Source organism: Vidua macroura, chromosome 8 (genome assembly GCF_024509145.1).
Source record: "Vidua macroura isolate BioBank_ID:100142 chromosome 8, ASM2450914v1, whole genome shotgun sequence".
NCBI classification, from domain to species: Eukaryota; Metazoa; Chordata; class Aves; order Passeriformes; family Viduidae; genus Vidua; species Vidua macroura.
The window spans coordinates 34,755,363-34,775,377 of record NC_071578.1 but is presented as its reverse complement, the minus strand read 5'-3'; the positions used below and the strand labels follow the sequence as shown (position 1 = coordinate 34,775,377).

General features: G+C 56.3%; 2 protein-coding genes across 2 annotated transcripts in view; one reads left to right on the top strand and one right to left on the bottom strand.

Moving 5' to 3' along the window:
- The window catches only part of CDH23 (cadherin related 23), a 189,905-nt gene that overhangs the window by 10,910 nt on the left and 158,980 nt on the right, over positions 1-20,015 (bottom strand). The window contains exons 38-47 of the mRNA XM_053984267.1: positions 6,767-6,988; positions 6,565-6,684; positions 4,535-4,715; positions 3,551-3,684; positions 3,111-3,320; positions 2,853-2,960; positions 2,320-2,422; positions 1,361-1,486; positions 1,073-1,276; positions 393-851 (exon numbers count right to left, since the gene is read on the bottom strand). Coding sequence (XP_053840242.1) covers positions 393-851; positions 1,073-1,276; positions 1,361-1,486; positions 2,320-2,422; positions 2,853-2,960; positions 3,111-3,320; positions 3,551-3,684; positions 4,535-4,715; positions 6,565-6,684; positions 6,767-6,988 — 1,867 coding nt within the window. The remainder of the gene's footprint in view (positions 1-392; positions 852-1,072; positions 1,277-1,360; positions 1,487-2,319; positions 2,423-2,852; positions 2,961-3,110; positions 3,321-3,550; positions 3,685-4,534; positions 4,716-6,564; positions 6,685-6,766; positions 6,989-20,015) is intronic.
- On the top strand, positions 8,460-18,830 carry VSIR (V-set immunoregulatory receptor). The gene is made up of 7 exons (XM_053984265.1): positions 8,460-8,671; positions 13,251-13,709; positions 14,396-14,443; positions 15,700-15,807; positions 17,243-17,270; positions 17,702-17,889; positions 18,135-18,830. The coding sequence occupies exons 1-7, from the start codon at positions 8,608-8,610 to the stop codon at positions 18,170-18,172; spliced, it is 933 nt and encodes a 310-aa protein (XP_053840240.1). The 5' UTR covers positions 8,460-8,607; the 3' UTR covers positions 18,173-18,830.

The window sequence follows — 20,015 nt, the reverse complement described above, 5'->3', positions numbered from 1 at the left end:
CCTGGAGTGCCCCCTTGCTCCCCCAGGGAGGGTGCTGGGGTGCAGTCTGCCAAGGCTGAGCAGCCCCCGGCCCGCAACGGAGGCCACCTCTGCCAGTGGAGATGAGTGAGATGGAGGGAGGCCACGGGTGGCACGGAGACAGAAATGAGCACAGACACAGAGACAAACCTGGCAGGCCGAGAGCCAGAAAAGAAAGCAAAGTTAAGTCAGTTAGACAGGAACGAGAAGACAGGGCAGGGTGAGACAGGGCAGCTGTAGGACGGCGGGGAGGCAGGAGAGGAGCACCACCGCCCTGTACCTCGGACACCTACCTCCAGGCAGAGAAGAAGAAGTAGAAGCAGAAACGAGGAGAGGGGTCCACACTGCCCACTCCGCCCTTCCCGCTCTCCTACCTGTCCTAAAATCCACCGTGAACGCTCCTTGCTGTTCGGGCACCAGCGCGTCCGTGTCATCGCGGGCCACGATCCCCAGCAGGTAGTACTCCAGGCGAGGGTGGAGGTCCCTGTCGATGGCGGTCACCTCGGCCACCACGGTGCCAGGGGGAGCTGACTCGGGGATGCTGACGGTCTGGATGGGGTTGATGAACTCAGGCCGGCAGTCGTTGACGTCGTCGATGACAATGCTGACGGTGGCGGTGCCCGAGAGTGCCGGCGTGCCCTGGTCCACGGCCACCACCGTCAGCCGGTAGGCATCGCGCTCCTCCCGGTCAATGGTGATGTTGGCCACGCGGATCACCCCCGTGCTGGCATCAATCAGGAACCTGTCCTGGCCACCACCCTCAATACGGTAGTCCAGCTGTTGGTTGAGGCCACTGTCAGCATCCGTGGCTGTCACCTGGAGGACGGAGAAGCCTGGAAAGGTGGGACACAGCCCTCTCAAGCGAGGGTTGGAGGACAGCAGTAACAAGTCCTTGGTCCCAAGGCAAATATCATCAAGCAACATGGGCAGCCTCAATCCCCAGATTTTCCCTTTGACCCCATCCTGGCCAACTGTGTCACTGGGAGCTGGATCTTCACAGTGCCAAGGGGACACCCAGGTCACCCCATTTCCCACCCTCACATCCAGTCCTGACCTGGAGGGCTGTTCTCCAACAGCCGCGCCGTGATGGATGCTGGCTGGAAGACGGGGCGGTTGTCATTGTCATCCAGGATGGTCACTGCCAGGCTAGCAGTGCTGTTCAGCCCCCCCACATCACGAGCCACCAGCGTGAATTCCAGGTGAGGGTCCAGCAAAGCCTCTCGGTCTATCACACCACCGGGCTTCACCGAAACCACACCTGGAGAAGAGGAAAAGCCTAGTGGCAGACCACATGGGGACCTGGTGGCCCTGGGCTGGGGACAGACCAGCAGAGCTGCCCCACCTGTCTTGTTGTTGATAACAAAGAGGGCCGGGGATGCCTTCAGGAGCTCATAGGTCACCACGGCATTGCTGCCCTGGTCAGCATCCAGGGCTAGGATGGGTCCATTGAGCATTGTGACCGGAGTCCCTGGATGAAATGACAGAAGCATTAGGGAGGGTGGCAGTCCCCCGCAGGGCCCCTCAGTCCCCCTCCCACTCCGGTGACACATGAGGGACAGCAATGAATGGATGGAGGAGGTGACAGAGCTGGGCCTCATGGGGTATGAGGCACTGGGGGGTGGCTGCTGCAGCCTTGCAGACCAACTCGTGAGGCCCCGGAGAGGTGGTGGGACATCCAGCTAAAAGCAAACAGACAGACACATCCATCAGAGGGGTGGCACCAGCACTCTGCCACCGAGGGTGTCACCTGGAGGCACCCAAACCCTTTGCTTGAGATGTTGCTCAGCGGTGGGGCAGGATACCCGAGGTCTTGGAGCAGGGACCAATTTAAATAGCAGGAAGGCAACACAAAATAAGAATAGTGTTTCTAGCTCTTTGTCTGGGAAATGTGCATCTGGACAGGCTGGACTCTTTTAAAAATCTCTAATCCCTGGAGCAAGGCAGTTCCAGGTGGTGGAGAGACGGCAGCCCATCCTCTTCAGGGCATTGGGCAGATGGGTGCCCTCAAGGCTGCCCCCAGGGCTCTGCTAAGCCCACGGGCACCTGCTGCAGCTGAGCAAATCCCAAATGGTGCCCATTGTTGACCTGTGCCAGGAAGGGTTTCCACAAGCAGCATGGACCAAAGCTACGGTCTCCTCAAGGCTCATCAAGGCACAAGCTCCTCAAACCCAGCATCCCTGTCCCAATGCAGCCCTGCCCTGCTCAACATCCTGTCTCCTCCGCCACGGCCAGGAGACACCTCCCCTCATCCAGCCCTGAAGGGAGTCTCCAGCAGCCACATAAGGGAGTGAAGAGACCTACCAGGGGGCGAATTCTCCATCACCTCAGCCTGGTAGGAGCTCTGGGTGAACAGGGGGCGGTTGTCGTTCTCATCCGCTATGGAAATGACCAGCAGGTCAAAATCCTAAAGGAAAATTGGGACAAGAGGGCGATGACCATAATGTCCTTTCCTTGAGCTCACCTTCCCCCTCTCCCACCTCTGGTCAAAGCTGCACTCCCTGGACTACCCTCGAAGATGTGCAGGGACCCTCCTTTTGGGGCTGTCAAAGGATGCTCCACTATCATTGTGGTTGCCCAACATTGTCCCACCTACCATGACATCTACTGCTGTTGCATGGAGTAAACAAATGACTTTGGACTGGCCCTAGATCCTACTGATCCTGCTCTCTGCTGGGAATGGGGCTGTAGCCCCCTCCCTGTGATCCCCAGGTGCTTTCTGGGGGTGGGGTTGCTATCAGGAGCACTGTGGGCAAAGGCACAGCTTGTTCATGGCCATTTTTGCCACCCGCCCTCCCGTCTGCCCCGCTGGAGGCCCCGGCAGCGTCTGTAATTACCCGCCTGGCATTGCGAATGTTCTCGGGGTTGTCCTTCACCGTGACCGTCAGCCTGTACTCGGCCACCCGCTCCCTGTCCAGCGGGCGGTTCACGTACACAATGCCACTCTGCCGGGGAAAAGCAAGGCAGAAAACACCACGTGGGATTCGAGGAATGCTTCCCCTAGGGCGTTTCCTGCCAGGACAAGGATGCCAGACAGCACAGCTGGGTTCCCACCCTCCTTATCCCAGCAACCCACTCGCCCTCCGGGGCCGTACAGTGCTGTTGATGTAGAAGGCATTCTCCGTGTTCCCTGCTGTTATATCGAAGGTCAGGAGGGCGTTGGGGCCCTGGTCTGCGTCCCGGGCGAGGACGCGGGTGACGAAGCTGGAGACGGCGGCGTTCTCGCTCAGGGTGAGGTTCATCGGGAGGTTCAGGAGCACAGGGTCATTGTCGTTGATGTCCAGCACACAGACACCCACCAGGATCTGCCAGGGAGAGAAGCAGGGCAGGCATGTGGCACATGTTTCCAGGCCTCCCATCCTTTTATTGCACTCCCCAGGCAAGAGGTGGGTCTCCCCGACTCAGCCCAGTATGGGAAGGCCTAGGGACGAGGAGAAGGAGGTGGGGGGGAGGAGAATGAAGCCAGAGACCAAAAGGGAAGGAACTAAGCACGGGGGACAGCTTACAGCCCCCCGTGCCAGCCTGGGGGACTCACGGTGGAGCTGAGGGGAGGCACGCCCCGGTCCCGGGCGGCGATGGTGAGGTTATAGAAGGGGATGTTCTCGCGGTCCAGCTCGGCGTCCTTCCGCACCCGCAGCTCTCCTTCCACCGGGGAGATGACAAATTCCCCTGCCAGAGACAGAGGGGCCCTGGCTCTCACCGTGCTTTGGCTCCCCAAGGGAGTGGCTTGTCTGGGAGCTGGGGCGCCGTGGCAGGTTTGGGGACTAACCCATGGCCTGTTACTGCAGATATAGGAGGATTGACAGCTGGGGATTGTGCTGGATGCACCCCTAGGTAGCAGCAGGAGAAGGGGATGGGGTGAATGGCCAAATAAGAGGTGCCTGTCCCTGTTTTCTGGGTCTTTCTGAAGATGCCAACAGCCCCTCTGTGCCCTGGGATGGCCAGAGTGGGGTGGGCTACACAGTACAGACACCTCATGAGCCAAAGGGCCTCATCCTGCTTGTTCTGGAAAAGCTTTGCAGTGGGGTCAGCTGGGAGATGGGACTGGGCTCTGCCTTCCAGATCCCCTGGACCGCAGTCACCACTCCCTTCACCAAGGGACATCCAGATGTCCCCATGGTTAGGAACACCCCCAGCTCCTCTGCCATCTGCACCATGGTGTTGGTGGAGCTGTGAGTGCTGCAGAGCAACTTGGTCCCCCAGCCCTCTGCAAACCCCACAGGGACTCAGGGACGAGGCTCAGTTTCTCTTTCTGTGCTTTGTTTTTTTGCTTTTTGGACTTCTTTTTGCCTTTGTTGTTTAGCAGATTTCCCCCTTCCCTCCACAAGCCCCAGCCACCCCCTGTCCAGGCATGAACAGGTTAAGTTTCCTGTTGCTCAAAACAGGATTTCCTGGTGTCGACAGGCTGAGCTGGGAGGGAGGACGGCTTTTCTGAAGCGCTTCCTCCCCGTGCTCCTGCAAGCCAGGCTCTTCCATGGGGCAACCAGCGGGAGAGGGGACGCCCCGTGTCCCCACTCACCGAGGGGGTCCCCGGCGATGATGCTGTATTCCACTTGTCCACTGGGTCCTGAGTCCCCGTCATGGGCCAGGAAAGTCCAGACACGAGGGCCGGGCTGCCCCTCGGTGACATCGAAGGGACCCTCGTAGGGCCGTGGGAAGGTGGGACAGTTGTCGTTGATGTCATTGAGGTTCACCAGCACCTGCGGCCACGGTGAGAAGCGTGAGGGTTGAGAGAGGAGACGGATGGAAGGGGAAGGGAAGACCACCCCGCTGGCCATGAGCATGGGAAGCTGTGGATGGTGACACGGCAAAATACCTCCTGTATTTCTGGCTTTTCTGGGTTCACCAGACATCCAGCTCACAGCTCAGAGATTCAAACTCGGTTATTCCTGATCATGTCCGTCCTACAGCCACACTACAGGACTCCAGCTGCACACTGCTAAACCTCTGGGCCACACACCACAATGGGGAACCCAGCCCAAAGGCCCAATGTCCTCCACATCCACGTCCAAGCAGGACAGACAAAACCACAGAGATGAGTTTGGAAACACGCGATGTCTGCAGCCAGCTGCGCACTGGCTCACTCCTTTTCCTCCAACAAATATTAATTCCTAATGCTGAGCAAACTTTAAAAAATTGACAGGTTTCATCCTTGCTCCAGCAAAGCCACCACCACCACTGGTGGTACAGGTGGTTATGAGAAAGGCACTGGAAATGAGGAGTTTTCTGACCTCCTGGGTTGAAGAACAGTGGAATCCACCAGATGGGCATTTGTTGCTGGTTAAATCTAATCTTTACAGAGAGTACATCCAAGTTTCTGCTCCGTTTCCTAGCAGTGGAGAAAACAAACCCTGGCATGCCTTATCAGGGTGATGGACTTCCCATCACTGGGGATCTCAAATAATCCCTAAACCTCCTCCTAAAAGCTGTGTTTTTGTACACTGCTGGCACAAACTCCTTGAGCAGTGGAGGGAGGGTGTTTCCTATCTTTCCTGGCTTCGGTGCTTGTTGCTGAAGGGGTTTCCAAGTTCATGTCTCTGCTTGAGCCAAGTGCAGGGGAAGATCTGTCCTCGCCTGCACTACATGGCAGCTGCTGCCTTTGCTGCCTGCAGTTAAACCCTGGCTCTGTCCAGAGCCAGGAAGTCATCCCCAGCACTATCAGATGCCCAAATCTGAAGGCCTTCCCTTTGTCCAAGCATGGAGTCCCACTGCCAGGCTTGTGTGGACAGATTTTATCCATAGAAATTTCCCACACTGGTATCTCCCCTTCAGTTTTTCTTCTTTTTCTCCTTCACACACAAGAACTTATCTCCTTTTGGGGGATTACAAAACCTGTGGCTCGATATCAAGGTGAGGTACAATGGTCCATGGCAATCAAGACAGAAGTTTTAAGGTCCCTGCCACCTGCAGACCACCAAATCAATCTGGGCGTGCTGTACAATTCGTCAAATTTTGGCTTTGGTCACAAAAATAATCGGTGTACTTGATTCCCGCAAAATATTTGCCTTGGAGCTGCTCGCCTGCCCTCCCCAGTCTTGGAGCAGTGCACTAAGTTCAGGTCACCATGGCCCAGGGAAAATAGAAAGAGCTACAGAGAAGAGCAACATAAAAATGACTAGAGGCTTTAAATAACCTCCTTACAAGGGAAAAGGGAATTTTAAAAGCACCTAAATAGCAAGAAAAGATAAAGATGAAGCTGAAATTAATGCTATAATACTTTACTACCTGCAGGACGACTTGGTCCCTTCAAGCTGGAAGGACCAAGAGGACATCTCAAAAAAACATAATTCAACTTCAAAAGAGTTCCAGGAGTTTCTCTGTCTCTGCAGGACCAAATAACTGGGCTAATTAACCCAGAAGCATCTCTTGTGCATGACCCTGTTTTGAAACAGCCTTGAGGGAGCAAGGCGACAGCAACAGGGCAAACCAGCTACAGCTGGGAAAAGCAACTGGTGACCACTGGGAAGGAGATGTGAAACTGCTCACCAAGTGGGAACTCCTTGACCCCAGAGAGGCCACAGTGTTGCAACCCCCCCGTCAGCTCCTTACCGTGGCGGTCGATGTCAGCCGGCGCGAGACAAGGGGGCACTGGTCGGTGGCGGTGACGATCAAGGTGTAGCGCCCGTGGCTGATCTCGTAGTCCAGCTCCTTCACCGTGCGGATCTCCCCCTGCAAGGACAGGGGAGAGCAGCTGGGAGTGAGGGGAGCGGGACAGGGACACGTCTGGAGAGGGGCCGGCATCCGTACTGACCGTGGCGTTGTCAATGTGGAAGGTACCCAAGATGTTGCCCTCGGTGATGGCATAGGCCACCGTGCCATTGGGTCCCTCATCCTGATCCAGGGCCTGCACGGTGACCAGGGTGGCATTGAGTGTGGAGGGACCCTCGTCGAGGGTCACCTCGTACAGCTGCTGCCGGAAGGCGGGAGCGTTGTCGTTCTCATCCAGGATGGTGACGTACACCGTGGTGGTGGCCTGTGGGACACGGGACATCGTGTTAAGCACGGTGGAGGCATTTGCTGGGCAATCTCTGGAGCTGGCTAGGAAAGGCTGGATGTGTCAAGGTCAGTGACCAACAATGGCTCAACACTGCCAAGAGACACAAACAGCGTGCAGGGCTCCAGATGAAATGAGCCGTGGCTTCAGACGCACTTCCAGGTGACGGCTGGGTTACAGAGATAAATGTACTGAGATTAAATCACACCCTTATTCCCAAGCAAAGCGTGTCCCTGTGGGATCCCTCTCCTTTTCACAGTTTACCATTGCTGGCAACACCAGGGAGCAGCCCATGGCACAGGGAAAACCAGACACTGAACCCCACTGTGCCTCCCTGCCTTTGGAAGGGGCGTGTGTGAGTCCTTGCCTTGCCATTGGGGACACCTTGATTGTTCCTAACAAGCGTGGCAATACGGATGGAAAATACCCGGAGACGATGCTGCCAGGGCTCGGGGGAGGAACAAAACCGAGCATCTTGGGCAACTGGACCGACCTCCCATGGTCCACCACCTCCCTGCTGACCACAATGTCACTGCTGGTCAGGCTCTTCCAGTGGTCCCAGCCCCTGCATGGGCACCTGGATGTCCTGGCTGTCTTATGGGGGTGTCACCCCACCTGGGGATGGGCAGGTGACAATGGCACAGCACTCTGCCTAAGGGCTCATTTTCTTGGGGTGTCTGGGCTTCACGCCCACACCTTCCCCCAGTGACAAATTTCTCCCAGCCAGCCAAGGGTTACATTTTTGGCAGGAGCATCACAGCCGTGTTTGCTGTAAAAACCAAAATGCCACGCGGTAATTAGGTACTTTTCTATTTCCCTGAGCACTCCGGATTCAGAGCAGGCAAGCAGCAAAGTTTCCTGCGGTTTGCAAAATTCCACGTTATCTGGGCTCCACTTTCCAGGGAAGGCTGACTGGAAATGAGGCAGCTCTCAGCTGCAGCCAGAAATTTTGTTGACGCCTTTGGAATTTGAAGAGAAGCTCCAGGAGGAATTATGTGTCAGACCACGGGGCTGCTTTGCTATTTCAGGGCAAAGTGTAAATGGGCTGTAGGAGGGGGATGCTTTGCTCCCATTTTTTTCGGGGGGGAAGCTCCGTTCTCTTTTCCAAGTCAGCATTGCTCTGAGTAACCCTTCCCTGTACCTGCTGCCCATTCATCCCAGGAGAGATTCTGCCTCCCTAATCCTCACAAAAATCCTCACAAACAAGGGAAAAACAGTAATTGCGAGCAAAGTTACAAGCCGGCCCAAGAAATCCACTCCTGCCGGGAAAGGGATGGAGACCAGCACCCGCAAGTCCCTTGGCACGGCGAGCACCCTCCCTAGCACCCCAAAAATGCACACAGCTGGCTCTAAGTGAGGCTGTAAGGGAAGAAACCCGGCAGAGGCACCCACTGCCCGAGGAGGTGGGGTCCGAAGCGATCCCCACTCGCGGGTGCTCCCTGCAGCCTCTCACCTCCGGGGGGTGCTCGCCGTTCTCTCCAGCGCTGCGCGAATCGCAATGAAATTTCCTGTGAGTGCAAGTCCGGCTGTCGCTGCGGGGCTGCTCAGAGCGTGCGGTGGCTCCGCAGAGGCCACCTCTCCGCGGCCACCCCGCCGCCATGGGGACAGCGTCCCCCCGAACCGGGCTGCTCCTGGCTGCGCTCTGCCTGCTGGCTTCCCACGGTAAGCTCCAGCTCGCTTTGCTCTCCTCCCTGCCCGGAGGAACTCTCCTCACTGGGGCACCGCGCTCGCCTGCCCGGGGCTGCGCTTCGGCACAAGGCATCTGGAGTGTTTGGGGCGTTATTCGCTCTCTTCTCCTGTGATTTTGGTGTGTGGCGGGTCAAGCCAGTGTTTCACACGGTGCTGGCTGTGCTGGGGTAAAGGGGCCACAGGGAAACTACTGTTCTAAAACTCGGAGGTGTTTTTTTCTTTCTTCCTCTGCTTTGATCTAACATGCGTGGAAGGGAAGCAGCTCCCTGTCCCGCCAGCCTCCCGCTGGAGACCCCGGGCTGGAAAAGCTGCTCCGTTCCCGCACGGCACTTTTCCCTGGCACGGTGGGGGTCCCCGGCTGTGCCACGGTGAAAAGACCCTTCCAACAGCCCAGGGGGAGCGGAGAGAGGGGCTGGGATGCCCTCTCTATGGATGCTGCGCTCCGCCGAGATGTGCCGGGCAGCTCCTCCGGGTGGGCAACCAGCCGTGGCCAGGGCCACCGCGAGTGGCTGCCGAGTTGCCCTTCCCCGGAGTGAGCGCTTCCCGGTGCTGGAAGCTCGCTGGCTGCTTATCAGCGGGATGCTTTGGGAGGGGGCTCCTTCATGCCTGACTCCACACCAGCCCTGGCGGGCAGCGTTTCCGTTCGGGGGTCCGGGGCCAGGCAGTGGAACGGGGGCGGTGGCACTAAAACCGCGGTTCCACCCTGGGCGACGACTCAGAAAAGGAAGCTGGGAAGGACCATGATCCCTCCCTGCCCTGCGCAGGCGGAGGATGAGCATCGGGCTTGGCTTCACCCTCTCTCCCGGGACAAAGTGACTGCCTCCACGATTTCTGCCGGGATCGGGAAGAAAAGATGCCCAAAGATGCCCAATGCAATGGGGCCAGAGGTCCCTTCTCCTCTCCTCTGGGACAGCAAGGTTGGTGTGGACTGAACCACGTTTTGCTTCTCATCCGAGTCTCGGCATCAGGGAGCAATTCCCAGCACCTCCACAGGGATTTGGATGATTTCATTTATGCATCTGGGGCGCTGGGACTGAGCTTCAGGCCTTCTGCAATGCAACAAGCTTGGATGCTGATGTTCAGCGTGAGGCTGGTGCCAGAGGAACTGAGCTTTGCGCAATCCCGTGCCTGCCAAAACTTTCTGAGCCCGCGGCTAATTTTAGCAGGGATTGATGGAGAAGTAGCCCTTGGAGACATCCAGCTTGGGGATGCTGGCAGCAAGGTGGATGGGGAAGTGGCTCCTCTTCCCCTAAAGCACGGCAGCTGAGCTGGGCTTTCCAAAATCACATCCCAAGTGCCGTCCCTGAGCCAGGGCTGTGCAGGAAGAGGAGCAAGGCAGGACCCCCCGAGGCTGCTCCCTCCAGTGCCTGGATGATGGGTACCCCCACTGCTGGAAAGCCATTTGGCCCCTGGGGTGCAGGAGATGAGGGCTGTTAACATGTCTCGGGCATCTTCAGCAAGTTTTTTTCTCTCCTCTTTCTTTCGTGCTCGAGGTGCTTCTGCAGAGCTATGGGTGCTCCTGCACATCTCACCTGGCTGATAACTGAGGCATAATCACAGCACAGTGACGATGGGGCTCAGGGCACTTTGATGTGAGCCTGCTACAAGAACTCCCAGAACAGGAAGCAAGCAGAGCTCCTTGCTCCACCTCTGTTTCCAGCAGCCCCTCCTCTGCAGCAGGTGAGCCCCTCCGAAGGCTCCATCCCCTGATCCCTGCAAATTTCCTCGGAGTGGAAAGAGGTGGCCCCATGTGGAAATCACTTCTGCCAAGCACAGGAGTGCAGATCAAACACCTGCTTGATCACCTGCTTCAGTGCAGGTCAAACACCTGCTTGCCAGGACCGGGAACCAAACATAGAAGAAGCAGCCAGGAGAGGCTTTTGGTCACTGACCCAGAATTTAGTGTGAAATCCTGACTTATTTAAGCTGTTTGTCAGCCAAGCAGCACGGGTTTCTGCACTTTTTTGTGTTTCTGCTTTGTCTGAAAGCAGAGTTCCCAGGTGTCAGGAGAGTGATGCCAGCCAGCACTGGGATGTACCAACACTGCACTGGGCTCTGTGCCTCACCGATGCACCACCACTGGTTGGAGATGAAGTTACTGAGGTGCCAAAGAGGAAAAGGGGCACTTCTGGCACCTGCTTGAGACCTCCTTTGCCTTTACCAGATGGTGACGAGACAACAGCTCTCAGCTCAGCCCTCAGCTGGTCCAACCAGCTGGAGATGTGCAGAGATGGGCATCTGGCTTTATTTTGGCATTTGCCAGCAGCTCTGACTTCAAAGGGAATGGTTTGACTGGGATGTGGAAGGAGCCAAGCCTGGGCTCTGGGCATGGAAGAAACCCAGGAGATCAAAGATCCATGGGCTTTAGCATAAAGACACCACCAGAAGATGTCTCCTCTGGGCTCCGTCTGGCATCCAGCATGTGTTTGAAGCCTCGGTACATCCTGGGGAGGGAGCACCAACTGCCCTGGCACTGCTCTGGCCTGTACCGTGCCTTGCCAGCTGCTTTCCCCTCCACTCAAAGGCTTTTGAGAGCCTTCCCCCGCTGCAGAGAAGGAGAGGAAGCCTGTAAAGCCAAAGGTTGCACACATGGTAACCTCTGCCCCTCCCCAAAAGCGTGGGCTGTGCTGACTTTCCAGCCAGACGGTTCCCATCAAGCTCCGGAGGTGGAGGCTGGATGGTTTTTAGCAAGGCAGAGCTTCACAAACCGTGTGGGGATGAGCCCTACTTCATCTGAGGGGGGTGTGTGGGAAACAAAAGACTCCTGCAGATACTTTTGGAAGGTGTTGCAAGTGTGGCTTCCTCCAATAGAGCCCTGGCTTCCCTTCCTCTGGCTCCCAGGAGACCCTCGATGTGAATGGGGCACTTCCCCTTGCAGCAGGTATCAGAAACACATCTGAAGTGCCTTTTGTGCTTGGTGCTTTGGGGACGAGGTGGGGGACCCGCTCTGCTGCCTGCCAGAACCCCTCCAGCCTGGCTGTGCATCCTGGCCCCAGCAGCACCCCGGGATAAGGAGAAGTCAGGGCTTGAAAACAAGACTGAACGAGGCAGCGCTGAGCTCAGGCCACGCAAACCTCTGCCCCAGAGCAGCTCCAGGATGTGCTGCTGCACGTGCTGTGGGGAGCAGGAAGCAATTAGCTGGAGTGGTCAGGCAAAGGTCACGCCAGCTCTGGCTCTGGGGACTCCTTGGCACTGTGGGCTCCAGAGCAGGGAGTGCAACGGGGCCAATCTCCTTCCCAAAGCATCCCTCTCCCTCTGCAGAGCACTCTCTGGCAGGGACTCAGGGGCTTCTCTTGCACCATCACCTAAGAGTCAGAGATAACCACCCAGGGGTGGGAGGCACGTTTTTGGTTTCACTCTCTCCAGCAGAGCCCGGGGCCAGGCAGGTGACACAGTGACTCTGCTCTCAGGAGGAGGATGCTCTCTGGGTGGCTCAGCAGTGGGGAGCCCCTGGCCTGGCTGGATGCTTGAGGGCAGGCACATCACGCCCTGGCTGCGATTGAAGGCCTCTCGATATAGCAAGCGAGAAACCTCAAAGGGAAACGTGGCACAACAGGATGTTACCAAAATAAAAAAAAACCCCACCACCATCTCGTCCTTGTAACATCTTCTCTGCTGCAAACCAGCCACACTAATTTAAAGTAAATAAACCCAGAATCTGCTTTTTCTTCTGTTTTCGAAGTGACATTAGCGCTTCTGTAAACATGAAGGAGTGGCAGGGCCAGAGCACGAAAACCTCTCCTGTCTTTGCACTTTTCCCTCCCCTCAAGCACAGCTCCCCTTACCCAACAATAGCCCCCATCTGTGTGCTGGGGAAAGACCAGCAATGCCTCTTGCTCCCACTTCTGCCACGCCTCCTGCCCACATTCCAGAATTTCTTTCTGAAAATTGTTTTTTTCCAGCAAAAATTTTCCAGCAGCTCCTCACTGTCAGCATCAGCCAGTTCCCCCTTTTCCTCCCTGGGGGCTGAAAAACAAGGAGGGTGGGACCTGCTCCCCGCCTCATCTGGGGGAGAAGGGGGGCCACTGCTCCTCCTAGAACTTTTCTGTTTGTTTTCGCTCCTTTTATTTTTTTGCAGCTGGCCCAGCTGTGCTTGTGTTTCCTCCTTCACAAGCCATAACCCTGCTGCCTTGCTTCGCCTCTCGTCCTCCTTTGCCTCCCTGCCCCACATCTCTGCTGTACCCAGAGAAGCTTCTGCCTTCCTTCTGCTGATGTTAACTGCATTTAAAGCATGTCTCTCCTACAGAGTTGATTTCTAGGGTGATGTTGTGCCCCCAGCCCCACTACAAAATCCTGGAAGATTTGAGTTAGAAGGGAGTTAAAGATTATGTAGGTTCAACACCTTCCACCATCCCAGGTTGCTCAGAGCACCATCCAACCTGGCCTTGGAAACTTCTAGGGATGGGACAGCCACAGCTCTTCTGGGCAACCAGTGCCAGGGCCTCCCCACCCTTTGCCAACATCGGTGGTGGGTTTGCAGTGCTTTTTTGGCCAGTTTTGCTACAAACTCCGGGTAAACCCAGGCTCTGACTTGGTACCTTCTCCCTGGCAGGAGGGGCAGCAGCTTTCCTGGTCACCACGCCGTACTCGCGGTGCGTCTGCCCCGAGGGCCAGAACGTCACCCTGAGCTGCCGGATCAGCGGCCCCCTGGCTGAGCGCCACGACCTGCTCTACAAAACCTGGTACTTCAGCAGCACGGGCGACCAGAGCTGCTCCGACAAGAGGCACATCCGCAACGTCACCGACAAGGAGCTGCGCCACGACCTCAGCAGGCACCACGAGCTGCCGGGCAACGCCTCCCAAAAGCCGCCCCCGGGCTGGCAAAGCGGCCACCACGGCGTGGAGTTTGTGCTTGACCACCACGGCGCCTTCCACATCGTGGTGATGAACCTGACGCTGCAGGACAGCGGGAATTACTGCTGCTACGCCGTGGAGGTCAGGAGGGAAGGTCACGGCAAGCCCCACACCATGCAGGTGGCTCATGGCTTTGTGGAGCTGCAGATCCAGCGAGGTGAGGCTGCCCTGGCAGCCCTGCAGCCGTGCCAGGGCACAGTGCCAGGGAAGGGGTGGTGAGGGATGCAGCACTGGGGCTGGGGAGGCAGCGTGTGCTGATGCTGGAAGTGCAGGGCGTGTTCCAGAAGTCAAAGAGCAGCAGATGTTGAAGGTTTGGATTAGAGCTTGAGAGCAATGAAACATTAAAAAAAAAAGAAAAAAGAAAAAAGAAAAAAAATCTTAATAACTCAAGAGGCTGGAATGCAATAAAATCCATGGCACATAGTTTCGCTGATCTTCTTCAACCTCCTTCGAGCAGAGAGGAAAACAAGCCTCAACTTAAAAGGAGCTGGCTGGTGGTGCAAGCCTGGGTGAGGGCTCACAGATGACCTTGGGACAGCAGCCCAGTGGGAGAGGCATGAGGGAGGGGAAGGCATCTCCTGGCCTTGATCTGCAGTGTTAGATAGCTTTTCTTTTAGACTAAAAAAAAAAAAAAAAAAATTGGCTGCACAGTCAGGGTGCTGCCATGGACAAAAGGGGTCTTGCAGCAGGGATTTCAGTGAACACTTGTCAGGATTAAACTCCTGCTTTGGGCTGCTCTGGGATCATGTTCTCAATACCAGGGAGAAAAGGCAAGGGCAGCCAGCAGGTCAGGAGTTCTGTGGGACCTGAGCGAATCCTGAGCTTTTCTGTTCTCTTCTGCAGGCAAAGGAGGGCTTCAAAACTGCACATTTCACACTGCCACCGGCAAAGGTAAAGGGCAAAACCCCTCTTTCCAATGTGCTGCTCGCCATCCTGGCCCATGCATTCCCCAGGGATCCCTGCCAACACACCAGTGCCCACATGCAACCTCACAGCCGGGTGTTGGGAGGGTGGTTTCCAGTGCTTTTCCAACAGGGTGTGCATGACAGGCACATCCCCAGGCTGAGCAAAGCCTTCTTCAGCCCATCACCTGGACATGACTGTCCTGAAGCCCATGGAGATCATTCTAAAGCTGTTCTAAAGCACCTGAGCCCCCTCCCACAACAGGGATTGAGTGGCCACTGCCATAAGCAAACAGGAAGGGAGAGAAAGGTAAAGAGTTGCAGGAACCTCTTCCTACACCCCAAGCCTGGGCCACCTCTGTCTTGAACAGGGGAAACCCAAACCTTGCTTGAGTGCTCAGACAAAGTGGGGCTCCCCCAGAACTGTGTCTAGACACGGAGATGCTCACACTTCACTGTGCAGCTGGTTTCTTGCTGGGTCGCTCTGTCTGTCCCCCTTTGCTGGCTCCTAAATGGGCAGATTTGGCTAAAATTATTTTGCAGCATGCCCAGACAAGGGAAGCAGTTCCTGGTCCCCAGGAGCTGTGCTTTCTTGTCCCTAACCTTCAGTCTCAAGGGCTGGGACACACTGCCCTGTCAGGAAAAAGGAGAAAAATGTCCCCTCCTAAAACACAGACACACAGGGAAAGAAGCTGCTTCCTCAGATGGATGTGCAGGAGAGGAGCTGAACCTTGCCCTAAGCAGCCCTCAGCCTCGCCATGAGCCATCCCACAGAGACCTTGATGGCCACAAAGTGCCTTCTGGGAGCCTCTGTGGGTGACATTCTCCAGGGTCACATTAATTAGCAGAGGCTGTGGGTAACAAGCCCTCTGATGCCCAAGCTCTTTGAGGCTGGCAGTGGGTCAGTCAGAGCCCCAAAGTTGCTGGGAGCCTTTATCAGGGCTTCTCTCCTCATCCCTAGAAGGCCAAAAGCCTTGGGATGTCCTGCAGCAATGAAGGACCGTGGCTGGGGTTCTAACAGGACGCCTCAGAGCTTATCTCCACAGCTGGCAACGCATCCCGGTGTGGATCCTGCGTGTGTGGGAGCCACACTGCATCAGCTCTGAGGCAACACGGGGTTGCCCTGTGCTGGACTGAATGATCTTTAAGGTCTCTTCCATCCTAAACAATCCCGTGATTTTGGCTTGGGGAAGCCCAGGAAAGGGAAGGTGAATGGGAGGCTTCATCTCTGCTCTTCTGTTGCAGATATCACGGCTGCCGTGCTGGCCACGGGCGCCTGCATCGTGGGCATCCTCTGCCTGCCCCTCATCCTGCTCCTCATTTACAAGCAGAGGCAAGCTGCCAGCAGCAGACGTATGTACCAGGACCCCCAGCTCACCTGCTGGGCTGCACCAGCCTGGCAAGGCTGGATGGGGTGTGCCCCGCTGGGATCAGCTGCTTTGGCTGCCCCAGGTCCCACGGGCGTGGTGTAAGGTGGCCCCAAGACAGGTCCCTGCCAGGTGTCTCCTGCAGAGCTGTCCTGGCAAGGAGCAAGCACCTTCTGCAGGCTGCTGGTGAGGAGTGTGGGATAGGAGGGGACACCAGCAGCGCGCTGGAGGCTCTGAGACTCTGAGGATGCTCCCTGCTGAGCCCTTTCCTCCACACCCACTGTGAGAGCCATCTCATTTACTCATCCCTCCCTCCACTGCACACCTGAAATAGCAGCTTTGCCTTCTAAAAGCACTATGTGCACTTTTTCTCACCCTCCTCTTTAAAGAGACCCCTGACGTGTCTGTGGCCATAGGACTGCAGCAAGCCAGGTCTCCCCTCTGCTGCCCCAGCCCTGGAGCCCCAGGCTGTGCTGAGGCAGAGCTGGCTGCCAGCTCCTGCCCGTGCCTGGCTCCCAGAGATTTCGGTAATTAAGCGGAAAGGGGCACCACCTTAACTGGCAGAGCCATTTCATCAGCCCTTGGGCAAGCGGGGCCCTGCGGTTTTCCTCTCCAGCTCGGTGGGCGGCTGTGCGGTCCCGAGGAGACCTTTGGAGAAGTGTTTTTTTTGCAGCAGCAAGAGGGCACAGTGCCAGCCACGAGAATGGGAACTGGCTTTTCGACAGCCACCCCCTTCAGGCGCCCCTTTAGCAGTGGCTGGGCTGCAGCTCCCACCTCCACCTGCAGAGCATCACCTGGATGCTACTTCACCCCAGAGGGCAGTCAAAATCCAGGGGGATTTGCCTCTCAGGTGTCCTGGACTGGGTTATTTCCACCTAGCACCTTTCTTTGGCACAGTTTGGGCCAAAACTCCAGCACCTCAGCTGAGGGTGATGGCCAGGCAGGCACCCAGCAGAGCCCAGTAACACGGGCTGTGGGATTTCAGGGTGAGGGAATGCCTAGCCCAGTGCTGCCCAGCCAGACAGGGGCAACCAGGTGCCAGGTGGCGTTTGCAGAGCCCCAGGACGGTGCCACAGGTGGGTGGTGAGTGCATCTGGGCACGAGTGGGGCCAGACTGCAGCTGCACCTCACTTCACCCCACGCCTGCAGAAGTGGCTCCTGCCCTTCTTTGGAGCCTGTGGTCTCAATGTGGGAGGAAGCTGGGCTGGGGAGTGAACAAGGTGGGAGAGGGCAGGGATGCACAGAAGGAGGTTTGGGAGCAAAGCAGAGGGCTAAAGAAGCAGTTGAGGGAGGGAGGAATGCAAAGGGAGAGGAGGAACTGGCGGTGGATAAGACACCAGAACACGCCCTGGCAGTGGGTCTGGGCCTGATGCTGGGCCTTGTTCTGCCAGCACTCACCCCAAACATTTTGTCTTTGGCAGGTGCCCACGAGCTTGTCAGGATGGATAGGTAAGGACACCCACGAGCTCCCAGCTCCTCACACGCCCTTGCAGCCTGCAAAGGTCTTGTTCTTTCCTCCTTCCCTGTGAAGCTAGCACATATCCTCAGCCCGGCAGAGTGAAAGGGGTGTCACCCACACCCTGAGTCCTTTCCCTTTCTGGGAAATCGCTGTTTCTCTTCCCTCTCTCTACGTGGAAAGTGCCTCCTTCCGTTTTTCATGGGCCTGAATCTCCCTGCACCCCGGGCAGGTTTCAGGAGGAGCCTGAAACCACTTTGGCTGAACTTTCCCCCTGCATTGGGCTCCCCATTTCCTCTCAGCTGAGATGCCATGGCCTCAACCTGCTCCCTGCCCTTCTTGCTTGTTCCCAACGCTCAGCCAAACCCCTGGGGATAAAAAAACTCTCCGAAATAAAGACACAAACGCCTCTCCTGTCCCACAGCAGCGCCCAGGGCATTGAAAACCCCGTGTTCGAGGCGGTGCCGTCGGCCAGCGCGGAGCCCCGGCCCCGGCCCCAGCTGTCCTACGTGGCTAGCAGGCTGCCCTCCGAGTCCGGCCGGCATCTGCTCTCGGAGCCCAACACCCCCCTGTCCCCCCCCGGGCCCGGGGACTGCTTCTTCCCCACCCTGGGTGAGTGACTGGCAATGCTGAGCCCCTCTGCAGATGGTGGGAGAGGTGGGAAGGAAAGGGGAAAGTGAGGGGTTAAATATCAGCGGGGAAACTTGGGGTTGTGTGGGACATCAAGTCCCGTGGCTTGAAAAATGCGAAGGACCTAAACCCTCTGTTTTCCAAGCAGAAGCAGAGTTTGGTCACTTCCTGGAATAATATCCCTTCAGCTGTAAGCTGGACTAATATCCCTGGTGTGCCTTTTCCAGATCCTGTTCCTGACTCACCAAATTCCTTGAAAGCCTGAAGACCCCAGAGGAAACCACATCCTGCAGAGCATGCCACGCTCACCAAGACAATACCCTGGGAGGGTGGCAGGGCCAGGGGCAGCAATGCCCTCAGAAATGAAGCTGTGTGCAGGATCCCTGCCCTTGTCTCCCATCCTGCCACTGCTCTGGGACTGGAAGTGAATCTCTCATGCTCGGATTTCGATTTTTAACTACCTGTTTCCATGGAGAACTGCGTGGCTCTGTACTGTTCACATTTTACAGACTAGCTGAAAATTGAGGATGTCCTGCACCTGCAGATTTCCCTGAGGATTAACTTATTGCCAGGGTCTAAGCTATGCAACATCAACACATTTCTGGATCCTTGACTGAACATCCTCTCTGGGAGTGGATGGTAAAATACTTTATTCAGCATGGAACAAAACAGGATCACCAGCCAACCTTGTACTACCTTTTTCTTTGCAAAACAGGAAGGGGAGAGGCTCCCTGCTGCCACCAGAGCCCTCTTTCCTTACCAGCCTTTTGAAATAGCCATGGACTTGTGATGCTGCTGCCTTTCAGCAGAACACATGTTGGGAGGAGCCTTATTTCTGCTGCAGTTTTATCCTTGGCTTGGGATCAGGGCAATTTATCTTTCTGTTTGTTTCATTATCAATGCTGATTAAAAGGAAAAAAGGATGTTTATGGTTTTCATTTGGGTTTTTTCCTTTGTTTTTTTTTTTTTTTTTAATTTTTTTTTTTAATGCCTGTCAGTTAGGAAGTTCATCTGATCTGGAGGGTGTTGCAGGATGTTCCTGTGAGGTGGCCGAGAGCCCCTGTGGAGAGCTGGAGGCATGGGGGGCACAGTGGGAAATGCTATGGATGGCTTCCCCTTGCCCTCCTGGGGCCAGCACGGCCAGAGCAGCCCACGCTGGGGCCACTGTGAGAGGACTCTGTGATGCCCTGGGGGCCGTGGGTGCTCGTGCAGCATCTGAACAACAGCATCTGTACCTGCTTATCCAAAAGAAACTACGGCTCCAGCGTGACTCAGCCCCGGTGATGATATCAAACCTTGTGGCAGACACTGTTACTCAGCGTGTTTGCTTTTGTTTGGTTTTTTTTTCCTTCTCTTGTTTCTCTTTTCGTTGTAAGGTGGGTAAAGAAATGGCCATGAGACAAACATAAACATTAGTCATAGCAAAACAGAGTCAGACCTGAGCAACAGCTGCACCAGGCAGTGTGGCCAGGCAGAGCATCCCTGGCAGCACACAAGTTTCCACACTGTGTGGCTGAAAGAAACAGTGTTTGCCTCTGGAACGGGCTGGGGAGCTGCAGGATTTGATTAATCCAGCATTGGCTTCAGCAGGAGCACCCTCAGGGTGGTTGAGGGATGAAGGAGAAGCCAGCACCCTCAGGGTGGTTGAGGGATGAAGGAGAAGCCAGCACCCCCAGGGTGGTTGAGGGATGAAGGAGAAGCCAGCACCCTCAGGGTGGTTGAGGGATGAAGGAGAAGCCAGCACCCCCAGGGTGGTTGAGGGATCAAGGAGAAGCCAGCACCCTCGGGGTGGTGCAGGGGTGAAGGAGAAGCCAGCACCCACACCACCACGGGTGGAAGTTCCTGAGCATGGGACTCGTGCTTTATTGCCACCCACGGCTCAGCCCCTTCCCAGGGGAATCCAGCACCTGGTGCCTCCAGCACTTCCTTCTCCCTGTCTCAGCAGCTCCAGCTGGAAAGGCACGCCGGGGCTTTGCCTGCCTGCAGGTCTTAACGGCTTTGAAACCCTCTCCAAGTTGCTGTGTTCCCTAACAAATGCACTGCTTGATGACAGAACGAAGCTTTGTTGGAAACAGGTTTTGCTCTGTGTGGCAGGAACCCCATTTTTT

Coding starts and splice junctions, on each gene's coding strand:
- VSIR (XM_053984265.1), top strand. CDS start 8,608: ATGGGGACAGCGTCCCCCCGAACCGGGCTGCTCCTGGCTGCGCTCTGC. Junction 14,444..15,699: donor TCACACTGCCACCGGCAAAG/GTAAAGGGCAAA, acceptor CTTCTGTTGCAG/ATATCACGGCTGCCGTGCTG. Junction 17,271..17,701: donor GAGCTTGTCAGGATGGATAG/GTAAGGACACCC, acceptor CCTGTCCCACAG/CAGCGCCCAGGGCATTGAAA.